Source organism: Carcharhinus amblyrhynchos, chromosome 29 (assembly GCF_965287045.1).
Source record: "Carcharhinus amblyrhynchos chromosome 29, sCarAmb.v2.hapA, whole genome shotgun sequence".
Lineage (NCBI taxonomy): Eukaryota > Metazoa > Chordata > Chondrichthyes > Carcharhiniformes > Carcharhinidae > Carcharhinus > Carcharhinus amblyrhynchos.
Window position 1 is genome coordinate 7,916,452 of NC_137352.1, and position 24,714 is coordinate 7,941,165.

The 24,714-nt window shown below is 42.8% G+C and overlaps 1 protein-coding gene across 1 annotated transcript in view; it reads right to left on the reverse strand.

Annotated features, from left to right (window-relative positions):
- zw10 (zw10 kinetochore protein) overlaps positions 1-24,714 on the reverse strand; it is a 40,825-nt gene that overhangs the window by 15,413 nt on the left and 698 nt on the right. The window contains exons 2-10 of the mRNA XM_080214635.1: positions 19,125-19,259; positions 17,294-17,395; positions 15,655-15,732; positions 14,329-14,500; positions 11,787-11,936; positions 8,755-8,946; positions 6,524-6,687; positions 3,868-4,050; positions 2,060-2,298 (exon numbers count right to left, since the gene is read on the reverse strand). Of these exons, the coding sequence (XP_080070761.1) occupies positions 2,060-2,298; positions 3,868-4,050; positions 6,524-6,687; positions 8,755-8,946; positions 11,787-11,936; positions 14,329-14,500; positions 15,655-15,732; positions 17,294-17,395; positions 19,125-19,259 (1,415 nt within the window). The remainder of the gene's footprint in view (positions 1-2,059; positions 2,299-3,867; positions 4,051-6,523; positions 6,688-8,754; positions 8,947-11,786; positions 11,937-14,328; positions 14,501-15,654; positions 15,733-17,293; positions 17,396-19,124; positions 19,260-24,714) is intronic.

Genomic DNA, 24,714 nt, shown 5'->3' on the forward strand with positions numbered 1-24,714 from the left:
TCTGTTTTCCCTCCCATGGAAAACAGTCTTAGTTTCTCTGATGTATCTTGTAATTGAAATTCCTAATCCTCAGCACCATTCTTGTGAATCTTTTCTGCACTCTCACCGATGCCTTCGCATCAATCCGCAAGTGCAGACGCCCACCACTGGATGCAACACTCCAGCTGAGATCAAACTAATGTCTTACACAAGTTCAACATAATCTCCTTGTTCTTATTCTCTACGCTCCTACTAATAAAACCAAAGATACTGTGTTTCATTAACCATGGTCTCAAACTGTTATGCCACCTTCAATGACTCGTGCATATACACACATCATGTCCTGAACCCCCTTTCAGGTTGTACACTTTGTTTTATATTGTTTCTCCACGTCCTTGCTACAAGCACTCTTGTCATATGAGGCATCCAGTATTACCAAGTCAAATTTAGCAGCGAGATGCACAGTGAATCTCCTTCCGCTATGCCCCAACAATGCACCGTCCTAAAACCACGTAAATCACCAGTGTAATATTCTTCTACTGGCCACAAGTCATTGGGTGCTGGGTTGCAAAACTGGCAATGCTGGCTGCCATGTTTCTGACCTTACAACAGTGACTATACTTAGAAAGTACTCCATTGGCTGTAATGTGCTTTAGGACAGCTGGGGTTCAGAAAAGGTTTTATAAAATGCAAATTACTTCTTTCTATTAAACCACACAAAAATTAGGTAGAAACTGTTTCCACCTCAAATCTCATTTAAAAAAAAACACTGCCACTTCCAACACACCGAACATGAACACAGCTAAGATCCAGTCACATGCACTGTTACATTTCTTATGCCATGAATTCACTGTCAAAGAGATGAATGATTTCTAGTCTTTTACAGCATGCAAACTCATGTTTACACAATTACTGTTGCCCCCCCCACCCTTACCCTGAAGGAAATAGTCAAGCAGGTAGCTATAAAATGAAGGTAACAGAATTTGAAAACAAAAATCCCATGCCTAGTGTTTATCATGTAGAATCATAGAATCCGACAGTGCAGGAGGCCATTCAGCCCATCGAGTCTGCATCGACCATGATTCCACCCAGACTCTATCCCCATAACCTCATGCATTTATCCTAGCTAGTCTCCCTGACACTAAGGGACCTTTTAGCATGGCTAATCTACCCAACCTGCACATCTTTGGACTGTGGGAGAAAACCCACGCAGACACGGGGAGAACTCGCAAACTCCACACAAACAGTGACCCCAAGCCAGGAATCGAACTTGGGTCCCTAGCGCCGTGAGGCAGCAGTGCTAACCACTGTGCCAACGTGCCGCCCAGACAGAGACAGAGACACAGTTTTTTTTTGGATTGTAGATTTTACTTTCTTAAGAACAAAACAGTTTTTTTGCACGGAAGCAAGCAGATACCCACTTCCAGTCATCATTCTCAGACACGCATCTACCATTCAGCTGACTCATAATGGGACATTACAATTGAGATGGAAGCATGCCATCCTATACTGGGCTGAGCATAGATCAGAAACGGAGGGCCAAATAGACAGCTCTTTCAAAGGCCAAGCACAGGTACAACGGGCCAACTGGCATCCTTCAATATTGTACGAGTCCTTGAATTATTTAACAATTTCTATAAATGGGACGTGAAGAGAGTTCCACTGACAATTTTGTACCCCGCGGTTAATATTCGCTAACAACTTAAAGGCAGCTTTTTAACATTGTTCATGTCTAATGTTCCATTTGGAGCAATCAGCTGTAAAACAGCTTTCAGATTAAGGTTAAAGCTCAATATTAGGATGGAGAAAATCAATTATATTCTACATTAAAACACTGCTCAAGATAAAGATCCAAGGCTGCGCAAACAAAGAGCTAGTCTAATATTCCAGATGCTGATGAGCCAGTTCAGCAGTTCCTGCATTTTCTGTTTTATTTTGGATTTACAGAACTTACATTTTTATCCACACTGGTCCAGGGTAAGCACAATACAGCCACAAAGTATGGGAAGCTGAGAACTCTATTCATCCCAAAGATCTAACACCTCTTACCATAAGTATCTGAATGCACAGAATTACTTGCCATTCGGGGGTGGCACTCGTGGCCTCGGACAGCGTCTGGTAGGCTAGTTCCACCAGTTTCTGGACGGATTCGCTGATACGGCAGGTGGGTACACAGAGAGTCCGATGGCTGAGCTGCTTCCCATTCCCCAGGTTTACCATGTCGCTCACAGCAACGGTGGATGTTATTGGTGTTTTTGCTCTGCTGACCAACCCCACACTATGTAGCTTTGGTACGCTGACCTTCGAGTCAGGTGTAATCTTAAGGTATAAAAAAAAAGCAAATAGACTTTTGAACTGGCGCTCACAACTCATGCTCAAGCCTTTTGCACTGAATTTAAACGAATGCTTACAATAAAATTAAAATGCTAGCAATCAAAAATGAGATTTTTAAACAGCATATTCCTTTATTCCATGCCTCCATTTCAATGCACCTCTGCTATTTTCTTCAGGGAAAGTTTCAAATGTTAGGTTAGAGCACCCTCTAGAGTGTACCAAGTAGCTCTCTGCACAAGTGAAAATCCAAAAATCAGAGACTGCATAGCAAATCTTCCAGACACAGCAGTGCTACCAAGGTTGGCATGCTAAATTCAGTGCTGACATTTAACACTGGCCATTTAAAATAATATTTTATTATATTTTAAATAATTGATATTTCAGTGAAGCGTTAAAGGTGGGAAGGCCTGTGAAATGTTCCACAATGTTCACTCGAATTGTCCAAAAACAGCAAACGGTACCAATATAAAATATGCAAAAAAGTGTATGCGAAATACTGCGGATGCTGGAATCTGAAACAAGAACAAAGGATGCCAGAAAAATTCAGCACGTCTGGCAGCATCCATAAGGAGAGAAAGCAGAGTTAACATTTCAAGTCCTTTTGGCTCTTCATCAGAATTGGAGACAGGGCTAAATACTGAAGTGTAGCTGAAGATATCTCAACGAAGAACAAAAGGCAGAAGATCTGGTGTGAGGTGGGAGGCGGGGGGAGAAACGGGGGTTGCACTGACGGATATACATATATAGGATGTAGGGATTTAATTCAGAGAAGGTCACAATCTAAAGTTTCCCAGCTCAATGTTTAGCTTTCAAGATCTGCAACATGCCCAAATTGTAGAAGCCCTACAATGCACAAGGAGGCCATTCAGCCCATCGAGCCTACACTGATCACAATCCCACCCAGGCCTCATTCCCATAACCTGACATATTTACCCTGCTAATCCCCCTCACACTTGGGTCAACTCAGCATGGCCAATCAACACACCATGCACATCTTTGGACTGTGGGAGGAAACCAGAGCACCCGGGCGAAACCCACGCAGGCAGAAGGAGGGTGTGCAAACTCCACAGAGACAGTGACACGAAGCCGGAACCGCACCCGGGTCCCTGGCGCTGTGAGGCAGCAGCGCTAACCAGTGTCACCATGCCACCCCATGTATTATTCATTCTTAGGCTGTGGAGAAAAGTACTTTGAATTTGAGACATCAGGCAGAGTACAGTTGTGGAAAGAATGAAATGTACTGAGAGTGTTAAACAAGTTTGACAAGTAATGGGGTTTTCTCTCCAATGGCAATTTTGTTATCAAAATTAAATAAATTTAGTGATCATATAGAAGAAAACATGTTGCTTGCTTAAGAGATCTAAGGAATGTTATAAGTCATAGGCCAGTATTTCTTGCGATCAAGATATTAGCTGCATCCCATTGACAATATTCCAACACTCTACTATTATCATTATATTAAAAACAAAATTGCAGAGGACTCAAGATATGGTCAGCCCTGCTGCCAATTAACCTCCCTTCTGAATCAGTATGGCCACTTAGGACTTAATTCACCTTCACAGTATTGTGGATCTCAGATGTCATCAGGTTTCTGGCAGTGACTATCACATCTTGACACTTCTTACTGGCAAAGTGAACATTTACATTCCTCGCATACTTCAACAAGTCTGTGGATTGGTCCCGCAAAAATTGCATCTCTTTAAGCTTCTTCTCAAACTTGTCGGTTTCTTTTATCACCTGGAAGGGAAAAGGGTGCAAAAAACACACACATACAAATCAATGCCAGAAAAAGCAATAAACCACGATGTGTAAACTCAGTAACAATATTCTGCTCTCATTTATGTCCCTCAAAACTCAATTACAGAGTCCTCTCGGGTATCTACAACTAGTGAAGCTGCAAGATGTTTATACAACAAAAACAAAGAAAACGATGTACAGCAAAGCCCGTAGGGTCAGATGTTTGTACAAACTAATCCACCAAGCATCAGCCCGGCTGGTTCCACAGTTAGGTCTGGAAATGAAAACATGAGATTTGGCTTCTCCCCAAAGCACATCTTAGCTCTCTCTAGTTGCATTACGCAGTCACAGGAACAGGGGGACTCCTGCTCATTGTAAAATCAACTCGATTCATTTGACAAAGGATCAGCGTGTTCAACAGTACAGGATGTGGAGTTGCCAGGGTTGGATTGGGGTAAGCACAATAAGTAATCTCACAACCCCAGGTTAAAGTCCAACAAGTTTTTGGGTCGCACGAGATTTTGGAGCACTGCTCCGACATCAGGTGAGTGCACTCATCTGATGAAGGAGCAGTTCTCCGAAAGCTCGTGCTATCAAATAAACCTGTTGGACTTTAACCCGGTGTTGTGAGACTACTCAACAGTACACGGCACAGGTGGAAGTCCTCTCCTGTGGGGAAAGAGGGGGGATATAAGACCACCATGCCCATTTTTCTGCCAAATCTTTTATCTGCAACGTTGGAAGAGACGTATCGATTCCATCCAGAGACACAGAGAAGCACCTTTATCAATAATTCACTTTGATCTGATGATGTTTAAAAATTCATTCGTGGGACATGGGCGCCACTGACTAGGCCAGCATTTATTGCCCATTCCTAGTTGCCCTTGAGAAGGTGGTGGTGAGCTGCCTTCTTGAATTGCTGCAGTCCATGTTCTGAGGGTTGACTCACAATGCTGTTAGGGAGGGAGTTCCAGGATTTTGACGCAGCGACTGCGAAGGGATGGTGATATATTTCCAAGTTAGGATGGTAACTGACTTGGAGGGGAACTTGCAGGTGGCGATGTTCTTATGTATCTGCTGCCCTTGTCCTTCTAAGTGGAAGTGGTTGTGGGTTTGGAAGGTTCTGTCTAAGGACCTTTGATGAATTGCTGTGGTGCCTCTTGTAAATTGTCCTTCTAGATGGAAATGGTTGTGGGTTTAATGCATCTTGTCGATAGTACACACTGCTGCTACTGAGCGTCAGTGGTAGAGAGAGTGGATTTTTGTGGATATGATGCCATTCAAGCGGGCTGTTTTGTGCAGGATGGTGTCAAGCTTCTTGAGTGTAGTTGGAGCTGCACCATCCAGGCGGTGAGTATTCCAACACACCCTTGACTTGTGCCTTGCAGATGGTAGAGAGGCTTTGGGGAGTCAGGAGGTGAGTTACTCGCCTCAGTATTCCTCACCTCTGACCTGCTCTTGTGTTGCTGTAGCGAGTCCAGTTGAGTTTCTGGTCAATGGTAAAGATGTTGAGAGTGGGGAGATTCAGTGGTAGAATGCCATTGAATGTCAAGGAGTGGTTGTCAAATTGTCTCTTGCTACACTGTGAATTGTAAGAAGCATTTGCATGTTTGGCATTGGCTCGGAGCATTGGTATGCGCTGGATTGATCATTTCCACTTTTAATGATTTTTATAGTCAGCAACTCAATCCACGAGCACATATCTTAGTAAATAACCCATGGACAGCCTTTAAGCAAACTTTCTTCCAAGTATACATGATGATGGCAAGGAAGACACAGGTGTTTGCTCTAGTAACTCACTTAGGGACCAGAGTCTGCAATTACAGTGTGAGATTAACAAAGCAAAATCGATTGGAAATTCTTGTGTCAACAATTTTCAATAATAGCTGAGCAGTGGGGCCAAACCTCGAGACAACGGGAAGCAAGGCTTACGAATAGGAAAAAAAGTTAAAGTTTATTTATTAGTCACAAGTAGGCTTACATTCACACTGTAATGAAGTTACTGTGAAAATCCCCTAGTCGCCACGCTCCAGCACCTGTTCGGGTAAGCAGAGGGAGAATTTAACATGAACAAAAACCTAACCTGCACATCTTTGGACTGTGGGAGGAAGCCGGAGCACCTGGAGGAAACCCACGCAAATACGGGGAGAATGTGCAAGCTCTACACAGACAGTGATACAAGCTGGGAATCGAACCCAGAACCCTGGTGCTGGGAGGCAGCAGTGCTGACCACTGTGCCACCCTTAAGTGAACATCTTATGAAACACTATAGATAATACACACACAAAACTGTATTTTCTTCAAAGGACACATTAGCTCACCCAAAATCCATCAACATATTATAAACCAGAAATTCTTATAATACGAGGGCTGAAAAATAGTTAAGCAACAAGTTCCACAAAGCAGGACCGAAGGTGGCTGCTGGTCAGTTTCTCCCCAGCCATTGGTAAAGTTCGCTTTGGGTTTTGCTTACCTCTTCGTACTGATCCAACTGGCTGCTGTTTGCAGGTATAGAATATACTAAACAGTCCTTGATGATAATTTCTGATAAATCCTCCCAGATCATATCTCCCACCATCTCCGCTAAGATTAAATCCTGCTTCACATTACAAATCTCGGAATCCCATTGAGACACGTCTAACATAAATATGGAAGGAAACACACAGTCAATATTTTACACATCCAATTGTAAGTGTTATATTTGAAATGATGCTATTGGACTAATTTCACAGAAAGACAGCTTCTGCATTGCAGTGCTGGAGAAAGAGGATGCCCCAGAGAGTCCAAGGACAGAATCTATTTGATTTAAAGCTATGGGACAAAAGAGGAGCAATTACATTGCTCACCAACTAGAGAAGAATGGAGAGAAACAAATCCATAGTATCCCTGCAGGGCAGAAGGAGGCCACTTGGCCTATCGAGTTTGCACCAACCCTCTGAAAAAGCACTCTACCTAGACCCACACCCCCATCCTATCAACTCTTCCACAGAACTGAAGGGTAGAAATTTGATCAATTATATTGTCGGAGAGGAGGTGGAGGAAGTGGTCCTGAAAGTGTGGGGCAGAGCTAAGGAGAGGTCCACAAAGATGTTATAGATATATATGACAAATTGGCTGTTTATGGTCACATTAAGGACTGAAGTGTTAATAGTGACAAAGGTCAGATAGCAGAATGTGTTAATAAAATAACAAAGCTCAGTGAAAGCAAAACTGAGGAACAGGTGATAGCTGGCCCTGTGAGGGACAGGATGGGACTGTATTGGGGCAAACTAAGGAAACTGAAAAACAAAAAAAGGGAGTAATTTCCATCCCTCTTTAGTTCCGAGGAAGAGTCATACGGACTCCAGGCATTAGCCTTATTTCTCTCCCCACAGATGATGTCGGACCTGCTGAAATTTTCCAGCATTTTCTCTTTTGTTTCAGACTTCAGTATCTGCGGTATTTTCCTTTTATTAGATTCAGAATAAAGCTTCATTTACCCTGCCTCACCAAACACTCCAGGCAGACATGTTGCAAAGGAAGAAAGGCTTGTGTTTGTGCAGCACTTTTCACAGCCTCAATACATCCCACTGCTATGATATTGGTGGAGACCGGCAGTGGTGTTTATTTTGGAAATTGGATAACACAAGTTTTTACTAAAAAAATGAAGGAAGCTCAAAGAACATGAATAATAATAACCTCCCTCTAAAATAGACATTTCCATTAAAGATATCTGAAGTTCAATGAACATGGTTATTTATACTCCAAACCAAACTCATTAATAACTTTCCTTCTACACCCACTTGACCTCCCCCCAAAAACTTAAGTTAAATAATTATCAGAACTTGGAAGGTTAACCACTTGGTCTTGGTATTGTTTTGAAGATTTTCATGAGGGCCGAGATTTACGGCATGTTCTGCTTACTCCTAGAAAGGTGCCCCTTTAAATTTCCATCTGATGTTCCGTAGTTATAAATTTACAGTTCAGCACAGGTCTTGCTAGTATCTTAAGCATAGCCACCTCTGGCCGGAACGCTCCTGGTTCTAACGTCCTTCAACTGTGGAGGCTTACATCTAAGAACTCTCTCTCTCTCCTTCTCTTCTCAACTTGGCCATCTCAGAACTTCAACTCACGAGCAGCTGAGTCTGCAATTATCAAGACTTTTAAGCTCATTTAGACTCGCACAAAATTTCAACTGGATTCTGCGCAAAAGTTTTGGCTCCTGCAGCCAGTGTGTTCTTTGTTCTATCTCCGTGACCCACACATTTACCATGGCTAATCCCTGAACCCTCACAACTTTGGCCATCAAGGGCAACTTGCCATGGCCAATTCACCTAAGCTGCACACTTTTGGGCAGTCACCCAAGATAAGAGGGCGCAAATTTAAAGCGGTTGGCAAAAGAAACAAATACAATGAGAGAACGAAACGTTTTAACACAGCGAGTGGCTTGGATGTGGAACGCATGGCCTGGAAATTCGGTAGCGACAGATGCCAATGAAGCATTCAAGACAAAATTAGATGATTATTTGTGCAGGATACAGGGAAAAGGCAGGAGAATGAACTAAGTTTTAACGCTTATTTGGAGAGCCAGTGCAGATATGATGGGCCAAATTGCTTCCTTCTGCACTGTAACAATTCTGTGATCTCAATAAGACAACAAACAAAATTCCTCATGTAAACAAAATTCCCATTGCAGAGGGGACAAAGTAAAGAATGTATACGTACAAAGAAGATGTTGGTGGAGGAACTCCAACACAGTGATCACCTTCCTGTAAACCTCTGCTGGCGAGGCACGATCAGATTGCTTTTCAGTTGCACTGAATCGTAATACTGCATCTTGCGTCTGAAGTTCAGTCTCAATGTCAAGGGAAGGATCAACAACCAGCGGTTTCAAAATGTATTTCATCAAGATCTGACCTACATAATTCAGAGACATGAATTCACAGTTATGAAAGGTCCAAGGCGAAACCATGAATGATATTCTACCGCCATGCAACTGTAAAGTCCACAATTTATCCCAAATTTGCACTCAAAGACATGACCTCAAGCACTGCCCACAGAGGGACAACTCTCTCGCTTTCCCACTGCAGGAAATGAAATTTGCCAGTTAACCAGCTGGCCTTCAAAATAAATAAATGTAATAATTAAGAATAAATGTTTTTATGGGCATGTTAAAACTACATGAATTTCTTCACTTTAATCTGAAACCACGATACAGAGTGAAATTTTGCAAGTGGAAAAAAAAGCACTACCAAAGTAGTTTAGCACCACTGTCAGCTAACATGCTTTAAGGCATTGGGAGTAAGATTGTGGTAAACATTTGCTCAGGTTTGTTGGACTGTGGGATGCAATTTGCTTACATGGGAGTCACTTTTATCAGGAGAGGTCAAACTTATTTAAAAAGGGCAGAACTTGAAGGTTCAGAATACCAGATCTGTGTCAGTCAGTATCCAGAGAAACTGATAGAAGCAACTAATTACTTGCCAACAAAAACACACTCAGGCTTCAAATTTGGAAAGCTGCCAACTTAGTTCAGCCAAAGAACATCAGGTGGTAAGGACCCATCCCCAACAGAGACATGCTGATGGAACTAAAGACAGCAGCCTTACAATTTCAATACTGCAAACAATGGAGACGGTCAATCAGTGAAGTCTACAATCAGTGCGGAACTGCCCATTTGTGGATTAGCTGTAGATATAAGCTCCTTGTAACATCATATTGGTGCGCATTCCATTATTTGACCAACAGTGCATTGAATGCATTGTATTGAAAAACAGTAATGGTTTTTAATGGTTAACTGAAGCTCGAGTGTTCATTATTTTTTGTAATTCTCCAGTCAGACGTCTTGAACCTGCTAGCACTAAGAAAGTCCTACAGTTTTGATTCAGAAACTATGGATATAAAATCTTCAATCTGCAGAGAGAAATTATTTTGTGATTGGGCAAGCTAATAACTGAGGCACATTTCATTGCTCTTGTAGATTTACTGTTGGAAGACTGGTTCTCAGACTTTGATGCTATATAAAAAAAGGAGTGGTATAGACTTGCCATGTGGGACGTAGTCAAGTTTTACTGTTAGAATTATAAAAATTAAGTTATTCGATTTTTTTCCCCAAAACTCAAAGGGCAAATATAGAATAGAATCACAGAATCCCAAGGTGTAGAGCAGGCCATTCACCCATTGAGTCTGTACCGACTCGATGGGTGAATGGCCTCCTCTATACCTTGGGCGGCAAGGTAGCACAGTGGTTAGCACCGTTGCTTCACAGTTCCAGGTGAGATGTTAAGGGGTTAACATCCCATGAATCTCCTATGATCTTGGCCATTTGTAAAAAGGTTTTACAAGCTGAGATCCTGCAAAATTGCAAACGCAGCTGGTTGTTTCAAGATAAAGTGAAAAGTCTCCATTAGCTTAGAGCTGTGATTAACTGCATCTTGTATGAAACAACCTGTGCTGATACTCCCTATTCTGAACTGTCACCCTGGCCTTGTAAATAATGAAATATAATGAAACTTTTGTTTTATTAAATCAGTCTAGACTGGACTTGGCTAAACGCTGTCCTTGTTTGAAGGAGATAACATTCACTTTACGGGCAAAGTAATGTCCCAAGATAGATATGAGGATGGTTGCTATCTCACACTGGAGCAATGGTGGACATACAGTTTCGATGGCAACTGGGGGTGTGGGTTTTCGACATATTTTTACTCACATACTGTATCTGTACTTACTTTTGCTGTTGCTAAGTACGTGATCTGGGTGAAGTTATACTGTGTGTAAGTGACCAATTGCTGTAAAAAGAGTATAAAGGGGGAGATTCGCCTCGTTCGAGGGAGTATCGCTCGGCTAAGCTCAGGACACTGTTCTGAGTTAGTAACGATCCTCAGAGAGCTTGTACTTGCCTGAGAATAAAGGACTGGGTTTTCTTATACAGATCAGTGTCTTGTTCCTGCATCAAGTACGTAAGGGCTCTGAAAAACGAACGTGACACAGGGACCCAGGTTCGATTCCCAGTGTGGGTCACTGTCTGTGTGGAGTTTGCACATTCTCCGTGTCTGTGTGGGTTTCCTCCGGGTACTCCAGTTTCCTCCCATAGTCCAAAGACGTACGGGTTAGGTGGATTGGCCTTTCTAAAAATTGTCCCTTAGTGTCCCAGGATGCATAGGTTAGAGGGGTTAGTGGGTAAATATGTAGGGATATGGGTTTAGGGCCTGGGTGGGATTGTGGTTGGTACAGACTCAATGAGCAGAATGGCTTCTTTCTGCACTGTAGGATTTTATGACTCTCTCCGACAGTCCCAGGCCTTTTCCCATCAATCCCTGTAACCCCACACGTTTACCATGGCTAATCCTTCTAACCTATACATCTAAGGGGCAATTTAGCATGGCCAATTCACTGAACCTGCACATCTTTGGAGTGTAGGAGGAAACTGAAGCACCTGGAGAAAACCTACGCAGACACAGGGAAAACGTGCGAACTCCACACAGAGAATGACCCAAGGCTGGAACTGAATCCAGGTTCTTTCTGTAAGGTGCTAATCACTGTGCCATCAAACATCAAACGCTGTTTCCTAGCAATCCAAGTCACCGTATAGCTATACAGCAGTCATATGCCTTGACTTCTAGGACTTCATCCAACTCAGGAAATGATTGTTCAACTATATTTGTGATCTACTGTGCCCATACTTTACAACACTCAACATGTCCTGGCCACAACGGAAAATATTAACTTGGACTATTCTATCAGTTAAAATTGCTTACTGAAGAATTTCAGCTTCCTGTTCAATTCACCAAGAATAGCAAAGCCTTGAAGTATCGACATAAGCAGAAGCTCAAGATCACTCTTCTTCTTTGATGTCATGTTGCACAAGCGTAGTTCAGTCTTCAACGTCCACCCCAATAAATCTTCAGCTGGGAAAAAACAGCAACAAGTGGTCAGCTCCACCCTTACGTCAACAATTTTAATCATTGCATCAAAAACTTCTCTGTGCAGGAGTTGAAAAATACTGAACAACGGTGCACAAGTTTCTTTTGCATTGGGATGCTGGAGAAAAGTTAGGTAGGATCTAAAACTAACCCATAATGATGTAAGAGTTGCCTACGCATGGAAAAAAAAGGCAAGGTTAAAAATGAAGTTATTCAAATTCTGATAAAAACACAATAGAAAATGTTGATGTTGTCTACACGGACTTTAGCAAGGGCTTTGACAAGGTACCGCATGGTAGGTTGTTGCATGAAGTTAAATCTCATGGGATTCAGGATGAGGTGTCTAAATGGATACAAAATTGGCTTCTTGACAGAAGCCAGAGGGTAGTTGTAGAGAATTGTTTTTCAAACTGGAGCCCTGTGACCAGCGGTGTGCCTCAAGGATTGGGGCTGGGCCCATTGTTATTTGTCATTTATATTAATGATTGCAGATGACACCAAGATTGGTGGCACAGTGGACAGTGAAGAAAGTTATCTCCAATTGCAACGGGATCTTGATCAACTGGGCCAGTGGGTTGATGAATGGCAGATGGGGTTTAATTTAGACAAATGTGAGATGATGCATTTTGGTAGACTGAACCAGGGCAGGACTTACTCAGTTAATGGTAGGGCACTGGGGAGACTGACAGAACAAAAACATCTAGGGGTACATGCTCATAGTTGCTTCAAAGTGGAGTCGCAGGTGGACAGAGTGGTGAAGGCAGCATTCGGCATGCTTGGTTTCATCGGTCAAAACATTGAATACAGGAGTTGGGACGTCTTGTTAAAGTTGTACAAGACATTGGTAAGGCCACACTTGGAATACTGTGTGCAGTTCCGGTCACCCTATTATAGAAAGGATATTATTAAACTAAAAAGAGTGCAGAAAAGATGTACTAGGATGCTACTGGGACTTGATGGATTAAGTTATAAGGAGAGGCTGAATAGACTGTAACTTTTTTTTTCTGGAGCGCAGGAGGCTGAGGGGTGATCTTATAGAGGTCTGTAAAATAATGAGGGGCATAGACAAGGTAGATAGTCAATATCTTTTCCCAAAGGTAGGGGAGTCTAAAACTAGAGGGCATAGGTTTAAGGTGAGAGAAGAGATACGAAAGGATCCAGAGGGGCAATTATTTCACACAGAGGGTGGTGAGTGTCTGGAACAAGCTGCCAGAGGTAGTAGTAGAGGCGGGTACAATTATATCTTTTAAAAAGCATTTAGTTAGTTACATGGGTACGATGGGTATGGAGGGTTATGGGCTAAATGTGGTCAATTGGGATTAGCTTCGGGGTTTTAAAAAAAAGGGCAGCGTGGAGAAATTGGGCCGAAGGACCTGTTTCCATGCTGTAAACCTCTAAAATTCTATGACTCTAAAAGCCAGGATTAAGTGGCTGGGATGGAGGAATAGATAAAAAACATAATACCATATATACTGTTGCAATTATAGGTATTTGCATTTATTTTGCAACTCTCAAGGTGTTGCTCATCACACACTCCAGTGTCTGTTTGGGTATACTGAGGGAGAATTTAGCATGGCCAATTCACCTAACCTGCACATCTTTGGACTGCGGGAGCACCCGAAGAAAACGCATGCAGACACGGGGAGAAGGTGCAAACTCCACAGTGTCCCAAGATAGGAACCGAACCCCGGATCCCTAGCGCTGTGAGGCAGCCATGCTAACCACTGTACCACCCCAGTCCTTATTGTTACATTTCTGTCATAAATTCTTACTTCATTTATTATACTCTATGTAAACTGTCACATTAGTTACACCTCATCCCAAATGCTGGTACTACAGCAATTCCACTGGTGAGCAACTGTAACTCCATAAGCAGTTTTCATAGTCACTAAGGACACAGGAATTGTCAATCGCAAACATCAGCATAAAAGGTGTTTTAATAGAGTGTTTGTAAGATTAAAGTAAGTAGATTTCTCCAAATATATCCAGTTATTCACAGCTAATATCTTAACCGCTCACCCTCCTTCAAATACCATTCCCTAAGAGGGCATTGGCAACAAGACTGCCACTGGATTGGTCCATGATTATATTTGGCAAAGTACTGCAGTGATGTGTCATTGCTTTCTATAGTATGACAGAGCACGAAATTCTCCTGCTCTCACTTCCTACCATGAGGTACATTTGAAAGTATTTACAGGCTGATAATCAACTTGTTTGGCCACATTACAAAAGCACCTTCCGTGGCCATCAAGTCCTCGAGTGGGACTAGAACCTGGTGCTTCTGACTCAGAGGTAAGGGCACGACCACGACACCACAAGATCTCCTTCCCTCCAAAGTTATATTATTTAATTCCTCCAAAAAAAATTGTTGATTCACCTTTTGTAGGTGCTGGTGAAGGGGGCAGGTTCCAAACTGTCAACTGCTTCCACTCCTCACCCAGATGGTATAGCAGCTTCTCTTTCTGTACAATGAGCTCCGTGTGAAGCACTTGCAATATCTTCAGCTCAACTCCCTTCCTTGATTTTAGCAGGGTCAGGTTGGACTGTGCCTGATGCAAATAAGCAGAAACAAGGGACTGGTGAACCCAGTTGCAGTCACAACAGAATTCAGACACGTGAAAAAATTAAACTGTGCATCTTTTCAACTGGCCACTAATATATCATAGAATCCTTACAGTACAGGAGGCCGTTTGGTCCATTGAGCCTGCACTAACAACAATCCCACCCAGGCCCTATCCCTGTAACCCCACATATTTACCCTGCTAATCCCTCTGATACTACAGGACAATTTGGTTTGGCCAATCCGCTTAACCTGCACATCTTTGGACTGTGGAGGAAACCAGAGCACTCAAAGGAAATCCACACAGACACAGGGCAGAAGGTGCAAAGTCCACAAAGACAGTCACCTGAGGCTGGAATTGAACCCGGGTCTTTGGCGCTGTGAGGCAGCAGTGCTAACCACTCTGCCACCATGCCGCTGCATTTCAGGAATATAAACCAAAACATCTGCACATGGACAAACAAAAATGTTAAACTGAGTGAGACCTGTCTGTCCAGTTGGTGGATGTAATAGATGTTAAAATTCACATGCCTACATTGAAAGAGAAGAGAATTTCCTTGGTGCCCTGATCAAAATTGTCCCTCAACCAACCACAAATAAACTAATAGTTTAATCTGAGATCTTGCTGTGCACAATCACTCCCATATTTGCCAACATATTTGTTGCACAAGGGAATTCACAGTATGCAAATCATCTCAGTGTGCATGAGAAATATGACAGGGTTGTATATAAATGCAAATTCTCTTTTGATTCAGTAAAACTGAATCTCCAGGTTCCATTAAGGAGTTTAAAGCTGTAATGACAGCAACGTGCCCAGAACACCAGAGTTTACAATTAAACTTCAGAGGCAGAGTGGAAAATAATGAAAAATCTACTTGCATGGAACAGGTACAGCAAATTTCAGACTTGGACCAGATAGCAAGGCTCAGAGAATTTAAATTATAATCAACTCACCCGTACAATGGCAGTAAGACTGCAGTGGCAGCAATTTATTTTTATACCCTGTTTTAATGAACCTGTAACTCAGCATCACAAGAACTAACTTAAGAGTCTCATTCACAGTACATATAATCCTATTAAATTCCAAACAGCTAGCTGCATTATGGTTCCAAAAACAGGTTTGTGTGGGATGGATGCACTTACCTTATTAAGATGAGTAGCAGATTTGATGTAGTTCTTTTCTAACAGAGCTTGGTGGTGTGTTTCAAGGGCAGTGTCAAACTGGAAAAGATAACAACAGAAAATAATATTCATTCCACTACCTTTCCCAAACAACTGGGAGTCAAAAAAAATTACAGATCTCCCTCCCTCACCCGTTCATGACTTTTCAGATACAAACCAATTTGTGTTTTGATTTATTCCACTTACTTTCATCCTCCCTAAGATACACTCTGCAATTCTTCTCCAGTCTCTCCTCCTCTCCAAGTTTTCAAAAGAAAACTTATTTGCACATTTGACCCAATAGCTCTTTTTTTATATGATATTCAATTCCATTACATGTACACCATTTTCCACTTCTCATGAGATTCACTCCCCTCCCCGCCAGGGAGGTAGTGGCCACTACACTATTAATCCAGAGATGCAGGGTAATGCACTGGGGACACAGATACAAATCCCACCAAGCCGGATAGTGAAATTGGAATTCAATAAAAATCTGGACTTAAAGTCTAATAGTGACCATGAAACCATTGTCGATTGACAGAACAAACCTATCTGGCTCACTGAAATCCTTTAGGGAAGGAAATCTGCCATGCTTACCTGGTCTGGCCTACATGACTCCAGATCCACAGCAATGTAGTTGACTCTAAAATAGCATCAGGGACAGGCAATAAATGTTGGCCCAGTTAGCGACGTCTGCATCCCATGAATGATTATAGTTTTTTTTCACTTTCAGAAATATTGCCTAATTGGCTTTATGTCTTCAGCATTTCCTACTCTTATAACAGAGAAAAGACCTGTCTTTGCGAACAGACAAGGTTTTTTTTCATTAATTTATGGTACAGAGGCGCCACTAGCTGGCCAGCATTTACTGCCCATTCCTAGTTGCCAGAGGGCAGTTAAAAGTCAACCACATTGCTGTGGCTCTGGAGTCACATGTAGGCCAGACCAGGTAAGGACGGCAGATTTCCTTCCTTAAAGGACACTGGTGAACCAGATAAGTTTTTCCAACAATCAAGAATCATTTCATGGTCATCAGTAGATTCTTAAAATTCAAATTCCATCATTGCCATGGCGGGATTTGAACCTGAGTCCCCAGAACATTAGCTGAGTTTTTGGATTAATAGTCTAGCAGTAATACCATTAGGCCAAAGTATGTGCATAAAACTTCAAAACCAATTATTGCCAATATTGCTTAAAATACAAACGTAGTATTCAGAGCACAGAACAGGGACAAATGTCAAAGTTGCCAACCAAGTGGGTAATAATGAAAGTCAGATCGTTTCACAAGAACTATTCAACAAAATCCTTTTGTTATTTCAATTTTTTTAATTTGATCAGTAATGCTACACTACAGTGTGAGATTCATGCACAATGTTTTTGCCACTCTCTTCATACAGAGTGAATGCCACTGATGCAAAATTTCCCCCTTCCACCATTACTTTCCTCCTCTTTGCAGCAAGTAGAAGCAACGGCTGCAAGAGTTTTATAGCTGAAAGCATTCACAAATTGAATTGAGGTAACTGGACAGCTTTCACTCAGCCAACTTGTAAATCTGACAAAGTCACCGATAAGAAACCTGACAGAAGGGAACCAAACCCGAGAACACAAAGCAGCTACTCACCTCATGTAACTGTGTCAACACACTCAGTAAAACTGTACTTTTCTCCAGTTGTTGTTTCAGCTCACTGAACTCAGTCACAGCAACGCGGAGATCTCTCTGAACCTGTTAAAACAAACAAGACGCCATCAAACTGAGAACTTAGTTCACTAGATTGATTCCAGAGACGAAGGGATTGTCGTACGAAGAGAGGTTGAACAGTTTAGGCCTATACTCTCTGGAATTTAGAAGAACGTGGGGAAATCAAATTGAGGTATCTAAGATGATAAAAGGAATGGATAAAGTAGACGTGGAGCGGATGCTTCCTCTTGTGGGTTCTCGGCTGAGAGGTCATAGTCTTAGGATAAGGGGTCGTAAATTTAAAACAGAGTTGAGGAGAAACTACTTCTGCCAAAGAGTTGTGAATCTGTGGAATTCGCTGCCCTGAAGTGCAATGGATGCTGAAACAGTGTGTAAATTTAAGGAGGAGTTAGATAGATTTTTAATTGGTAATGGATTGAAACGTTTTGGAGGGAAGGCAGCAAAATGGGGATAAGGAGCACATCAGCCATGATCAAATGGCAGAGTGGACTTGATGGACCGAATGGCCTAATTCTGCTCCTATATCTTCTGAACTTAGCTTCATGGATTACTAAATTCGGTGCAAGTCACAAATTTGTTATGCAACATTACGCCTAACTGAAGAAATCCAGACAATTTACCACTTTGGGTACACAAGAAAAAATAAATTCACAAACATACTTTCAGGCCAAAGATAAATTTTAAGGTAAGTAATTCGCTAGCTTTCTAGAAGCGAGACATAAAAGCTGACAACTTTTCATTGCTGACTACATGTGGCACAATTGTGCAGCAAATCTGAAGTAGATTGTGAAATGTATAATCTTAAAACACATCTGTTTTCTTCTCTATAGAAGGCATTGTTGCATTTGTATGATGAAAGTTCAATTTAAAAACTTGAAAAAAGTGCCAAATTTTGGTAGCCAAACCTACTGCAGTCCTACATTGCTGCCATGGAACTGATGTAAAGCAGTCTGCACAACCCATCAAACACTAAAGCAGCAGCAATACTCACGATTCAAGGTAGCAATAGTTTTAAAGGATATTGAGTAGTTCATTGGGGCTTGTGGATATTTTAAAACTCGTGTTGGCAACGTTGATAATGATTCTGCTGTAGCTGTTAACAGCTCTGTCTTCTGCTTCCTGACTTGTCCCATGATGACTCCCTTTTGGTTTACACCATCATCCTAATACCATCCAAAATCATTCCGATTTTCACACCATCACAGACTTTCCTTTTTGTTCTTTCTTCCACTCCCCCTATTTCTTGCCTCTGTACTCACTTAAAACTCATTACGCTTTCCAGTTCCGTCTACAGGTCACAGACATGGGATGCTGATTCTTTTTCTCCATCCACAGATGCTGCCTGGTCTGCCAAGCATCACCAATATTTTCTGATTGTAACCGCAGCAGCCACAGCACTTTACCTTTCGTACTCACATAACATTGCTATTGATTAATGAGAATGGAGTATGCTGGCATGGACTGACTCGGTCAGGTGGCTGTTTCTGTGGTCTACATCCTGCGAAATTTTGTGAATACTCTGCTCACATCCCAACACTGAAAATTGGCAATCGGGAGCAGAGCTCTGTATGTGCACTCAAGACTAATTTTGCTGACCTATTTTCAGACTGAGCTCCATCAGCCCTGCAGCAAGATACAGCTGCCTGTGTAACGCTTCTTAGTGTTCACTGTATACACCTCAAGCAATGCTTTAGCTCAGACCTTTCTGTTTTTTGTCATTTATTCCTGTGGGATTCGTGCTTGCTTCAGTTACCTCGTTTTCAATCTGTGACTTTAAAATGTCGATCTCCATTGATATCCCGTCCACCTGATTTACCAAATTCTCTCCATTTTTCAAACTCGGGATGAAATCCTCATACTTCTTGTTGATCATGTCGCATACTTCACCCTGGAAGAAAGCACCTTTAAGCCACAAGTTTCACAAAATTCTTATTTCCCTCAGCGGCACTATCATATCATCTTGACATTCAAGTACACAGCATGAAACCATGCTGAAATCACAAGTTTATTTATTTGTGTCACAAGTAGGCTTACATTAACACTGCAATGAACTTACTGTGAAAATCCCCTAGTCGCCACACTCCGGCACCTGTGCAGGTACACAGAGGGAGAATTTACCATGGCCAATGCACCCAATCACCATGTCTTTTGGACTGTGGGAGGAAACTAGAGCACCTGGACAAAAAACCACACAGACACTGGGAGAATGTGCAGACTCCACACAGACAAGTGACCCAAGCTGGGAATCGAACCCTGGTCCCAGGCGCTGTGAGGCATGAGTGCTAACCACTGTGCTGCCCACGGCATCTCTGAATTAAATCAGCTTAAAGCATCTCTGAATAAAACTGGTGAAATAATGAAAAATTTATTTTCATATTTTAAAACCGTCATCAATAAGAAAACCAGTGTTAGCGTGTAATTTTTATACATAATCATTCATTTATCAATCCTCTGCCTGAAGACAGGTCCTTGGCCCATTGTCTGTGAATGCTTCATCCTGAGCTGTTTCCTTGGGAGCTTTCGTTAGTGATGATTTGCCATTGCCAGCAGGTTGCAGTAATGGCAGCTATAATGAAATATTTACGTTGCATTTGTGGCTGTTTTTCTTCTTTCCAAAAAGATTTTGGAAAATATTGCCATTGTTATGTAAAAGGCTTGTACTTTGCTTAAACCATAAGGAAACAACTGATGGCACAATTAAAGATTTTGGCTTTCTGAACCTGAGCTGTTTAAGGAAATCACATTTATACCTGCATGATGTCAAAGTTGGGGTTAGGTCCACCAGTGCTGGAGCAACTTAACATAATGGATTAAAGGTACATTGGTTTAAGTATGCACAGTGGTTAACAATACTGCCTCTCAGCACCTGGGACTTGGGACCAAGCACTTGGGAGCCTTCTAGTGGCAACAACTAGACTTGCTGTCTTTAAAACAACAACAAAACTGTGTAACTTCCATGCTTTATTTCTAGGCTGAACATAAGAACATAAGAAATAGGAGCAGGAGTAGGCCATCTAGCCCTTTGAGCCTGCCCCGCCATTCAATAAGATCATGGCTGATCTGTCGTGGCTCAGTTCCATTTTCCCGCCCTCTCCCCATAACCCTTAATCCCCTCTCTTATCAAAAACCCATCAACCCGCGTCTTAAAAATATTTAGCGAGGTAGCCTCCACCACTTCAACGGGCAGAGAATTCCAGAGATTCACCACCCTTTGAGTGAAGAAGTTCCTCAACTCCGTTCTAAACCGCCCCCCCCCCTTTATCTTGAGGCTGTGCCCCCTAGTCCTACTGTCTTTTTTGAGCGGGAAGAGTCTCTCCACCTCTATCCTATCCATCCCATTCATCATCTTATACGTCTCAATGAGATCTCCCCTCATTCTTCTAAACTCTTAACGAGTACAAGCCTAGTTTATTCAGCCTCTCCTCATAGCTCAACCCCCTCAACTCCGGTACCAGCCTAGTAAACCTCCTCTGCACTCCCTCCAAGGCCAAAATATCCTTGCGTAAGTACGGCGACCAAAACTGCACACAGTACTCCAGCTGCGGCCTCACCAATGCCCTATACAGCCACAGCAAGACCTCCCTACTTTTATATTCAATCCCCCTCGCTATGAAGGCCAGCATCCCATTTGCCTTCCTGACCACCTGCTGCACCTGCAAGCTGGGTTTTTGCGACTCATGCACAAGGACCCTGAGGTCCCTCTGCACCGTCGCCTGCTGCAGTTTTTCGCCACGTAAGTAATAGTCCTTCCTACCATTATTCCGACCAAAGTGGACCACCTCACACTTGCCAACATTAAATTCCATTTGCCATTTCCTGGCCCATTTGCCCAGCCTATCTAGATCCTTCTGCAGACTCTCCACACCCTCCGCACAATTTGCCGTTCCCCCAATTTTGGTGTCATCAGCAAATTTCGACACCCTACACTCGGTTCCCTCCTCCAGATCATCTATATAAATGGTAAAAAGCTGAGGCCCCAGCACCGACCCCTGGGGCACTCTACTAGTCACCATCCGCCAATCCGAATAGCACCCGTTGACCCCCACTCTCTGCCTCCTATTTGACAACCAGTCCTCTATCCACGCTAACACCCTACCCCCAACTCCATGTCCCCCGACCTTCTGCAATAACCTCTTGTGAGGTACTTTGTCAAACGCCTTCTGAAAATCTAGAAAGACCACATCCACCGGCTCTCCTCTATCCACTGCCCTAGACACATCCTCATAGAACTCCAGTAAATTTGTCAGACACGACTTCCCTTTAATGAAACTGTGCTGCGTCTGCTCTATCAAGCAATTCCCTTCAAGATGCCTCGCAATTTCCTCCTTAATGACGGATTCTAACATTTTACCTACCACAGACGTTAAACTAACCGGCCTATAATTCCCCGCCTTTTGCCTGGCACCCTTCTTAAACAACGGCGTAACATTAGCCGTTTTCCAATCTTCCGGCACTTCCCCGGAATCCAGCGACGTCTGGAAAATAACCACCAAGGCATCCGCTATCACCTCCGCCATTTCTTTCAGAACCCTCGGATGCATTCCATCCGGTCCTGGGGACTTGTCCACAATCAGCCCCTCCAGTCTGTCGAGCACCGCCTCTCTAGTAACAGTAATGTCATTAAGACCCTCCAGTCCTACCACCTTTCCATCGCTAACACCCGGCAAATTATTCACATCCTCCTCCGTGAAGACAGAAGCAAAAAAGTTATTCAATACCTTAGCCATATCCCCATCCCCTACCACTAGGTCCCCTTTCTCATCCTCTAAAGGACCAACGTTCACCCTAGCCAGCCTCTTCCTTTTTATATATTTATAAAAACTCTTTGCTATCCTTTTTTATATTAAGCGCTAGCCCAGCTTCATAGTTTCTCCTACCCTTCTTTATCAACTTCTTTGTCAATCTTTGTTGACATTTAAACCTCTCCCAATCCTCTTCTCGCCCACTACTCTTAGCTACTCTAAATTCCTCCGCTTTTAATTTAACACTTTCCTTGCATCTAATCTATCCAGATATTTGGAAGCAACATAACATTTTTCATTTCCTGTGATGCAGGAAGATATCCCAAAGCCCTTCACAAAAGTGTGATCAGATAAATATTGACTAGGATCAGAAATAGATATTAGCATGGCTGAATAACAGCTTGGTTAAACAGATATGTTTTTAAAGTGAACCTAAAGTAAGGTGAAACATTAAGCTTTAGGTAGGCAACCGCAGAGCTTATGGAAACACGGTTGAAAGTGAAACCACCAGGGATGAGACAGAGTAAGGGGTGCATGAGGGGGCAGAATTGGAAGGACATAATGTGCTTGTTAGGCTGGAGGAAGTCAAAGAGTGACAGGTAGAGAACTTGGGAAGCCAGGAGGCAGGTGCTTTTATGTACTTGGACTTCATGCTGTTGCCAACAGTCTGATTTTCCGTGCTGGCTAAGCGCGCGGGGCTGTCCATCCGGCGCGCGGCCAAAGCCATCTAAGACCTTAGGACGGTCGTGCTCGGCCCCGAAAGCGCACGTTGTCTCGAGGCAGCGTACGCGTGCGGTGGGATCCCGTCCGAGCATTCCCCTGTTCAGAAGGAATTCCACATTAGCCCAAAGTCTCAGCCCCCTCCTCGGGTCAGGTGCCCCACAGCATGAGCCGCCTCACTGAAATTTTCTCCGTGCCTTTTTCCAACATGCAGAGGCGTTTCTTGTACAGGCTGCTGCTGCTGCACACCTTCCACTACTGCATCCTCGCCTGTCGTCCGAATACACCTTGACAGGCCTTGTTGCCGTTGGGCGGCGGAGGTGCCCAGTGGAGGTCTCTTTACAGAGGGATCTCCCCCAATTACATTGGGAGCCTGGAGTGGAGGATGATGCATGCAGCAGTTCCGCACAACTGTAGGATTCACTGGTTCACAGGCTCCAAAGCTTGCCCCTTCTGTGACTTTGTGGAGTCCGTGGACCTTGTCTATGTTTCGTGTCTTAGGTTGCACTCCCTTTTTGTTTTCCTGGAGAACCTTTATTGATGTTTTGTTTGCACTTCAGTCTCATGCTTCTGATCAACGAATACCTGGTGCAGAGAGGGGAGGGGAGGGATGGCGACCTCCTCGTGAACCCGCTCCTGGGCCTGGCGAAACGTGCCATTTACAGGTCCAGGCAGCGGGCGATCAAGGGGGCCGTCCATTCTAAACTGTCTGCCCCTCTACCGCGGCTATGCTCACAGCCAGGAGAGGGAGCATGCGGTGTCCACAGGCGCACCATTGGGCACCGCAGGGGCTGGGGTGCATTATTGACCCTAATAAACACATTTTAATTTGACGTTTTTTAAGTTTCCTTTGCACTTTGATTTTGTTTGGGCTGTTCCCCTTCTTTTTGTGGAGCTGCCCCTTTTACTTTATCCTGATTTAACCTGAGTTTGTTTATTTAGTTTGACTTAAAAGAGGCCAATAGTCTGATTTTCAATAAGACTATCCAGATTTCCAGAAATTTTTTTAACTGAAATCAGGCACCAAATAGCCAAATTATCACAAACACAACCTACTTGAATCAGCTGACCAAATTAAACAATCTGATAATTCAAGATAAATTTTCTTGAGCAGTCATTCACTTTTTTAAAATTTAATTATTGGCTAATTCAAGCATTTTTAAGATACAGCTTTAAATAAATATACACCATTTTCTCTGTACCTCAATATTATTATATGTTTACTCATTAATTTAAAGTATTAGAACTTAAAATACCCATCACAGGTCGTGCCCTACACATCCAGTTTCTCTGTATCTCAATTTTATTACAATTTACTAATTAATTTCAAGTATTACAACTTAAAACATCCATCACAGATCGTGCCCAGGATTAAGACCAGGAAAATAAAGAATGTTGTCAACATTGCTAGATAGTCACAAGGCATCAAGATTTATAAATACAATCAACATTAATGATTAAAGTGACACACTTTAGCCTTTTCTTCCGACTGGCTCATTTTTTTATTTTACCTTTTTCCAGGCTTGTTAATCTGACAGAAAATATATCATGAGTTGCACTCAAGATAGTACATAAACAAACCCCAGCTTCAGCTGTAGTAACATTCTGTATCATTCACACAGTTAAATTACAACTCCAGTTCATATAATACATCACTCCAACTGAACCCAGCATTAAATATTTTATACTTTCTTAAACAAAAACACGTCCACCCTGTCTACCTGCCTGCGGGCAGCACAGTAGCTAGCACAGATGTTTCACAGCTCCAGGGACCCGGGTTCGATTCCCAGCTCGGCTTACTGTCTGTGTGGAGTTTGCACATTCTCCTTGTGTCTGCGTGGGTTTCCTCTGGATGCTCCGGTTTCCTCCCACAGTCCAAAG